This window comes from Borostomias antarcticus, assembly GCF_949987555.1.
Source record: "Borostomias antarcticus genome assembly, chromosome: 6".
NCBI classification, from domain to species: Eukaryota; Metazoa; Chordata; class Actinopteri; order Stomiiformes; family Stomiidae; genus Borostomias; species Borostomias antarcticus.
Window position 1 is genome coordinate 17,009,786 of NC_140239.1, and position 8,664 is coordinate 17,018,449.

Below are 8,664 nucleotides of genomic sequence, written 5' to 3' on the forward strand. Positions count from 1 at the left end.
AACCACCGATGATGGCGGCGGAGAGGAGGATGTTTGCTGCGTCTGTGTTCTGTTTTGGTGAGTGTTTTCCTAGTTGTATGAGTTTAGACAGCTCGTGCACCTGGAGAAATGTAGGGACCACACCTGTCCTTGAGGCGTTGCCGTTAATTCAATTCAGTTCTGGTGATCAGTTACTTTTTTAAATTATAGGCTATGTGAATTAATCGGCCTATCAGCAGTAATGAGATTGTATACTATAAAATAGGGTAGCCTACACATTAGTAAATTTAAATCCGCAAAAAAGGGTAACTTTTTGCTCATAGACATACTTTTTATTGCATTTGAACTAGATTTGAACAAGAGGTGTTTTGATGATCTAAGTATCGTCAGTGTAGGCCTCAGAGGAATCCAACTCCATGTCCTAGCTACTTCAGGGAAGAGAGAGAGGAGAGAGAGACAGGAAGGAGTGGGAATGGCGGTTAACTCGGTCTCTGACAGACTCAACACTAACCCAGGTCTCTGACAGACTCAACACTAACCCAGGTCTCTGACAGACTCAACACTAACCCAGGTCTCTGACAGACTCCAACCCAGGTACTAAACACTCTAACCGAGGTCTCTGACAGACTGAACACTAACCCATGTCTCTGACAGACTGAACAATCCAGCCAAGGTCTCTGATCGACTAATCTAACTCAGGTCTCTGACAGACTGAACACTCGATCCAAGTCTCTGGATCAGCAGCAAGGTGGTAGGATACAGCAGGTGCACATGCGCACCGTTCCCTCGTGTTACATGGACACACAGAGCAGATCGTTTGGTCTAGATCGGAAGAGTTGGTATACCTTCTCATTCTTCCAATGTGACTAATGTGCATAAGTCTCACAGCAAGAAGGTTATTGTCTTAAAAAAAGACATACACACTGTAGGTGACGCTAGTCTGGGGGCATTCGCTATGCATTTTAGATCCGATCTAGGAAGAGTTGCATGCGCCAGAGGACAGTTTTGAGACAAGATCTGAATCTGATAGTGAATGGAAACCAGGCTCTGCTCCCCTGAGCTCTCTGGCGCATGCTCTGCTGCAACAACACAGACTGTGAAAATTAATTTCCCCTTGAGGGAAAATAAAGTCTAATCTAATCTCTAATCCCCTGAGGAAATCCTGTCCTGGTGACACGAGGTTGAGGTGACATATACATGAACAGTACACACACTGGTTGATAATGTATTCATCCCTGTTTAGGCTGAACCTTGGGACACGTCCATGTCATGTGATTTGATGTTTGTTTGTGCACACACGCACACACATGCGCACGCACACACACACACACACACACACACACACACACAGATAGTCCCAAATACTATGGTGGTCAGAGCTGATAATCCTATAGACATCTCTGGTCTCTTTGGCCCTGAGCTGCTTGACTGTTTTACCTCTTAGGGGTATGCACATAGGCTGTGTGTGTGCATGTATGTGTGTGTGTTTGTGTGTGTGTGTGGGCGCGTGCTTCAGTGTTGTTTATCTAGTTTACCCTCTCCTCTCTTCATCTCTGCCCTAGTGGTGGCAGTGGGGGTATGTCTGCAGGTGTCCATCCCCCAGGATGTGTATGAGCACGCCAGAGGGGACAACATCACCATCCCCTGCACCTATAAGCCCCAGAACCCTGTCAACCCACTGGTCATTGTCACCTGGACCTCGGAGGGGGACAAACCTGAAGACAAAGAGGTCTGACCCTGGAACCTGACTCTCTCTCTCTCTCTCAAAAGTCTAAACATGAAGTTTACAAGTAAAACTAATTGAACTACTTCTCCTCCTCTTCTCTCTTTTCCTGACCTTCCTTCTCCCCTCCTCTAATTTCCTCCGCCTCTCCTTTCCTCTCCTCCTCTCCTCTCTTCCTCCTCTCCTTCTCCTCTCCAGCTTAGTATATTGACCTTCTACAGCACGTTGAAGACTGTGGATGTGACCCCTCGTTATGAGGGCCGGGCCTCTCTGGACTACGACCTCAAGAGCGGCAAGGTCAACTTGAAACTGTCCTCCGTAACCTTGCAGGACAACCGTGTGTATGAGTGTCGAGTCGCCATCCCCAAGGACGACTCAGGGATTCTGGCAGACACCACCAGGCTTGTAGTGCTAGGTAGGGAAGGATCAGTATAATATCTGGATCAGACCTGGGCATCCAGGAGGCAGACTTGGTTCTAATGTGAGGAGGTCTCAGTGGAGAGCATCAAAGGTCACAAAGTCTCTGTCTCCCCCCAGTGGCTCCCTCTCCTCCGGTGTGTGAGGTCCAGGGAAAGGCCGAGTACGGCCAGAACATCAACCTGACCTGTAAGTCTGAAGAGGGCTCCCCACCACCCGTCTACAAGTGGGAGAGCCGGGACGTCAGGAACACGCCCCGGGCCAAGCACCCCAGGACCACTGACAGTACGTACACTGTGTGTGTGTGGGTGGGTGGGTGGGTGGGTGGTTATTAAACTTAGTTTGCTCTGCCCCCAGAGAATGGAATCCTATCTCTCTACAACATCTCCATGGAAACCTCAGGCTACTACACCTGCACTTCAGCCAATAAGATTCGCTCAACCAACTGCAGCATCACGCTGACCGTCATGCCACGTAAGAACAGCCTGACCCCTAACCCAGGGGTCTCGAACTCAAATTGGCTTGGGGCCACTGCTGCTATCGCCATCTCATAGGAGGGCCACTTCAATGTTCAAGTACTACTAACTATAAGAAAGGGCAATATTTCTGATTTTTTAGAGCATTGCATTTACAGCATTGCACCCCACGTTTAAGCGACGTGAATTTAACATTGTAGCCGGCAGCCTGCCTGCCGGCACCGTGTACAATAAATTATTTTGCGGGCCGGATTACATTATAATTTTTACATCATGTCGCGGGCTGGATGGAGGGGTGGGGTGGACCTGAAATGACCCACAGGCCAGAAGTTTGAGACCCCTGTCCTAACCACTAATACTTCTAACCCTGACTCTTGACCCTTAACCCCTAACTTGCAGCTCCTAAAACCTATAACCCCTTATCATTGACCCTGCCACATCACAATGACCGTCATGCTCATATTAACTACTACAAACTAGAGAACATCATACTTCACAACTTTACTTACAAATGTATTAACAACTAAAAAGTTCAATATATTAAAATAATGGTATAATCAACTGATGAATAATTACCCCTCCTCCTCCCCACCTCCTCTTCTCTACTGCTCCCCTTCTCCTCCTCCTCCTCTTTTCTCTTCTCCTCTCCACCTCCTCTTTTCTGCTGCTCCTCTTCTTCTTCTCCTCCTCTTTCTTCTCCTCCTCCTCTCCTCTCCTCTTTTCTCCTCCTGCTCTCTACCTCCTCTGTTCTGTAGCATCTATGAATGCTGGCCTCACCGGGGGCCTCATCGCCCTGGGCATCGCTGCTCTTCTCATACTCATCATCATCATCTACTGCTGCTGCTGCAGAAAGAAGAACAAGGAGCAGGAAGAGTACACCATGGGGTACGAACACACACGCACACACTCACACACATACATGTATGACCCACATAAACACACACACACACATAAGACCATGCACCATCACACACATATTCTCCTCTCTCTCCCTCAGACACACACACACACACACACACACATACAGTACACACACACGTGGCTCTCTGTGAGACAGCCTGTCCTGTGCGGTCACTCCCCAGGGTCCCAGATAGCGAGGAGTTCAGTGACAAGGAACCCACAGAGAACGGAGTTGAGAGTCGCCACGCCGACCGCAGTGAGAGGCCTGTGGACCGCCGTGACGAGGTGGACCACGACCGCCGCAGCGACTACGATGACCGGCGCAGCGACAACGACGATCGCCATAGCGACTACACTGATCGCCGCAGTGACTATGGCGACGGCCGCAGCGACAGGTATCCGGATCGCCGCGACGACCGTGATTATAGTGACCGCAGAGATCGCTATGATGACCACAGAGATCGCAATGACGACCGCTATGATGACCCCTATGATGACCGCTATGATGACAGAGACAGACCACCCAGTGTGCCGACCAATAAGCCCGCCAGGATGGACTACGACGACTAGACCACCTGATCACTAACCTCTGACCCCTGAACCCCATCAGCGGTCTGAGGTCTTAGTCTCAGGAGTGTGTGTGGGTGTGGGTGTGGGTGTGGTCTGTTGGCGATGTTTCTTCCAGGATGGTGTGTGTGTCAACATGAAGATGGGACAAAACATTTAATCTGTGTTGTTAGGCTACTCATATCAACATTATTAACACAAATGTGTGTGGTATGGGAGAGGCATGCATGGACGTGTGTGTGTGTGTGTGTGTGTGTGTGTGTGTGTGTGTGTGTGTGTGTGTGTGTGTGTGTGTGTGTGTGTGTGTGTGTGTGTGTGTGTGTGTGTGTGTGTGTGTGTGTGTGTGTCTAGAGGTGATGGGTCAGGAGCTTACTATCATGTGCTAACTGGAGGTGAGGATGAATCTTTTAAAACCCTGTTTACACTCCTTTTTAGTTGTAAAACCATTCATTTTTCATTGATTGTTTTGAAGTACATTGTTCCTCTTTTATATATGTACTGTACATTTAAACAATTGTTGTGTAATGCTTTAACCAAACAGATCATGTTAGATTAGTGATTTTGTCAAGGGAGGGATGAGAGAAGAGGTGGAGTATTCAGAGTGAGGCCAGTAGGCCCTTCCAGAGTGTTCCAGCCCTAGAGGGGGTATGTGTACTATGTGTGTGTCATGTGAACATATCTGTATGGCATCTCTGCTGACTGTGTACAGAGGCAGGACACTGCAACACCTTCTGTAAGTCTCAGCCCAGCCTCTTGTGGTTGGCAACACGGCTATGTGCCTCCATATAGCTGGTCCCAGATCAGCCCTAAACTCCTCCCCTCACAGTATTCTGGAGGGGAGGGGGGTTGGGCTAATCCTGGACCAGTCACCATGGGGCAAAGTCACCACCACCCGGCTGGTAAAGAAATGGCCTCTTTCACTTTTTGTGGGGTTTAATTATGCCTGGAACTATTTTTACATTTTTGTGGGGTTTAATTATGCCTGGAACTATTTTTACATTTTATAACTATGTGCCTGAGGAGGGCTGGATAAGCTACAACATCACTAAACTTGGTTTTGTTTTATCAATTTTAACCAAAAGGGCCAAAATATTGTATTGTTTGACATGTATTTTTTGAATGTACACTAATAAATAAAACTATCTTTATTGAAAACATGCTGTGTAAATGTTTTATGGGGAGCAAAATTATTAAAATGTAATTTTACATTAAAGTAGCCTACAACAATGTGTCTGTTGTTCTTTGGGAAAATGGGGCTTGTTTCTCATAGATCTGCTGTAGTGTTCACCCAAACTATTCCCTAATAGCCTTCTGGCAGTGCCTGGGCTGGTTCCGGTGAAGATGCTAGAGCTTGTTTCTGGACGGAGCTGCCTTTACCAGACGGACTGACTGGTAGGTGGCCTCGTGAGTCCATCCTGATCTCGCGGGCTCACTTTTAGTTTCTTCTCGATTGAGCGACTGAGCTCTACTGTGCACTCACACAGCGAGCGACTTGGGCGACGAGAGCGGCCGGCTGCCATTCATTCTCAATGGAAACTGGCGACATAGGGCAACGGACGCCTCGGCGGCAGAGAGCGAAGCGATACCAGCGATCTGAGCGTAGATTTGAAGTTGGGCAGAGTTCAACTTTATGCAAATTAGCAGCGACATCGCCGAAGCAGCAACCAATAGCAGATCAGGTTACCTCAGAATGGCAGTAGCCTAGAAAAGGCTACATCTTCAATAATGTGAGTGACACAAGAATGACCCGCCCCCCCGGCGTCTGCAGCTCTTGGCTGCCGGGGAGCTGGTGATGTGATGCACGCAACCAGAGCGACCACTGTCCCCTAGTCACTCGCTGTCTGCCAGGCGGCGGCGCTGTGGACTCTCAATTAAAAGGTCATAGACTACTCAACATCTACCGGTAGGGGGAAACCCCGCACCGTGAGGACTACTCACCTCCTCACACTGTCTGCACTGCTGTTTTGGTAGGTCTACTGGTAAAATTACACTAGTAGGCCCTAAGGCAAGGTTGCGGTTTCAAGATCCACGGTCTCATACATAGACATAGCTTAGGGCTATACACTAAAGTTATCATCATGGTGGCTTTCAACACTAGATCGCTTTCTGCCTTGGACCAACATCTGCTACACTGGCATGCTGATCAGACAGCTAGCCTGCAATAGGTGTAGCCAAAGTTGTAGGATGACTAGGCTACAATGATCATAATTTACTGTATGACTGGTCATAATGTAGAAATATTGTGAAAGATAAGCAGCGGCTATTTTTAGTGTAGTTTGAGCAAGAACAGTGGATCACCACTGTCATGCTTGCTTCAGAACCGGTGATGTTTGGGTGAGTCTGACACAGGCGGACATCCCCCGGCCCAATGTTTCTGAAAAGGAGCGCAGAAGAGAGGCGCCTCCCATTCTTCTAGTAGTAGGCTACGGTCCCGTTACACGAAGGAGCGCACTGATTAACGGTTTCCCAGGAATGAGGCGAAAGAGAAGGGGTGAACATGTCCGCGGGACCGAGAACGCTTCTTTAAACACGAACGAAGGGATCTGGAGAATGTTTCTTCGGCTGCGGTGGTGGATTCTTGTTCTTTGTCTGAGAGGTTGGTTGTTGTTTGTGAGATTTTTTCGTATTTGCTTTCAGGCCATCAGACTCGACAACCTGAGAACAGGTTGTTTTGTCTGTCCAGGGCGCACTTTTCCCAAGTCGGATTAAAGTTTTCCTAAATAGAAGAGTTTGATAGATGATAGATGCTATACTCACAATAATCACATAATTTGTGAACTCTAGCCTAGCCTATATTTTCCCATAAAATTTTGGATTAGATTTTAAAATAGTCTAAACGGAATGCTGGACCTCGGTGGGGGAATCGGGACGCATAGCCTATAGCCTAATTTTTTATTTTTTTTATTTAACCTTTATTTAACCAGATAAAACTCGTTGAGATTAAAGGAAAGCTCCTTTTCAAGAGTGACCTGGCCAAGAGGGCAGCACACAATAAAAACACAACCATCCAGGTTTCGTATACAGAACAACAATAAAACATTGATAGAAAGTTTCAGGAGTGCATAAAGGGGTTTAGGGACAGAGTTTAGGGACATTAGACACTTCCCACTACTTTCGAGCTCCAGATCCTTTAGGATTTCCTTCGGCACCGTGTGCGATCAGTTCAGGAAGTTTGAAGTCATTTTGGAGGGCGTTCCAATCAGAAGGGGCAGCATATTTAAAAGCAGTTTCCCCTGCACCTACAGTCCAATCAATAGGCTACAATAATCAAATTCTAACCATTTGATTAGAGTCACGAGGGAGAGCAGTTGCTCGGGTGGGGCAGCAACCATCGTCCCGTTCTTTTTTTACGGTGCGGGTTAATATGTGACGGATTGGAGTGGGCTCGCGCTGGAGGCTTCGTGTGAGGCGGGGTCGGGGCTAGAACCTGTGACGCCGTTTGGCATGCTTCCTTCCAGCAGTCAGATTAGTAAACCAGCCTACAGCGATCACATCTACAACTCTGGTAGGCCAACCGTCTCTGCCAGTGTCTTAGTTTGGCCTGTCAGTTTTCTGCAGCCAGGTGCTTCTTGTTTTAGCCTAATTCTAAGTGGCTATGAAGGTTTGGGTTTGGGATACATTCCAATCAATTCAATTTACGAAGCTTTATTGGCATTACAAAAACAGATATTTGTGTTGGCAAAGTGTTGACAGATCTGTCCTATAGCCTTGTTGTCCTTCAGAGTTCTGTCTGGTGAGTTTATTAGGCTAGTATGTGTTAATGGGAGCAGTTCGTACAGGAGGCATTCCCCTAGCCTAGCCCCACTCCTCTGGGACATGAGCTGATCTAAAACAATGGACGGGGGTGGGGGGGGGCTTCAAAATAAAACCTCTTACCCTTCTTCACCCTGTGACCCTCACCCACTCTCTCCCTTCTGCCCCTCCTCCCAGTAGAATCAAGACAGTGTTTCTTCTGGCTCTTGGTTCCTGGAACCCCCCAACAAGATTCTCAATAACATTACCCTGTTATTCTCCTCCTCTATCCTCCCGCTTTCTTTCCCTTCACCCCCTCCCTCTCTCTCCCTCTCTCTCCCCACCTCCTGTAACTCCTGTCTAAACCTCACCCCCACACATCTACACCCATACAAAGGTATCTGTTTGTCTGATAGAAAATAGATTAGGTATACTTGATTTATTTTGCTAGGCTTACTAGAAGAACAAGGTTTGCAGTTTTGGGTGGAATCTATTGGTTCCATCACACCTAAACCTAGCATACCTGAACTAATGGAAAGAAAACAAAACCTGCTTCATCTCATGATCCCACTTCTGTTCTCCCTCCCTCTCTTTCTCTCTCTCTATTTCTCTCTCCCTCTCTCTCTCTCATTCCCTCCCTCTCTCTCTCTTTCTCCAGATCTCTCTCTCCCCCCCTCTCCTTCACACAGAAACACACACACGTTGAGCAGACACAGATGTTTTGTGTGTGTGTGTTTTTCTGTGTGTGTGTGTGTGTGTGTGTGTGTGTGTGTGTGTTTCTGTGTGTGTGTGTGTGTGTTTCTGTGTGTGTGTGTCCTCTGACAGTAGCCTGCCTGTAGAGAGTGGCTCCTCCAGCAGCTCACATAACAA

The 8,664-nt window shown here is 47.7% G+C and overlaps 2 protein-coding genes across 2 annotated transcripts in view; both read left to right on the forward strand.

Moving 5' to 3' along the window:
* Positions 1-11: 11 nt before the first annotated feature.
* On the forward strand, positions 12-4,065 carry gpa33a (glycoprotein A33 (transmembrane), paralog a; the record flags this gene model as incomplete). Its single annotated transcript, XM_084440023.1, has 7 exons — positions 12-57; positions 1,542-1,708; positions 1,901-2,117; positions 2,240-2,404; positions 2,477-2,593; positions 3,351-3,480; positions 3,678-4,065. The coding sequence occupies 7 exons, from the start codon at positions 12-14 to the stop codon at positions 4,063-4,065; spliced, it is 1,230 nt and encodes a 409-aa protein (XP_084296149.1).
* Positions 4,066-6,534: 2,469 nt separating this feature from the next.
* Positions 6,535-8,664, forward strand: part of LOC311310862 (uncharacterized protein) — a gene marked incomplete at both ends in the record, with an annotated part of 13,439 nt that continues 11,309 nt past the window's right edge. The window contains one exon of the mRNA XM_084440444.1: positions 6,535-6,658. Coding sequence (XP_084296570.1) covers positions 6,535-6,658 — 124 coding nt within the window. The remainder of the gene's footprint in view (positions 6,659-8,664) is intronic.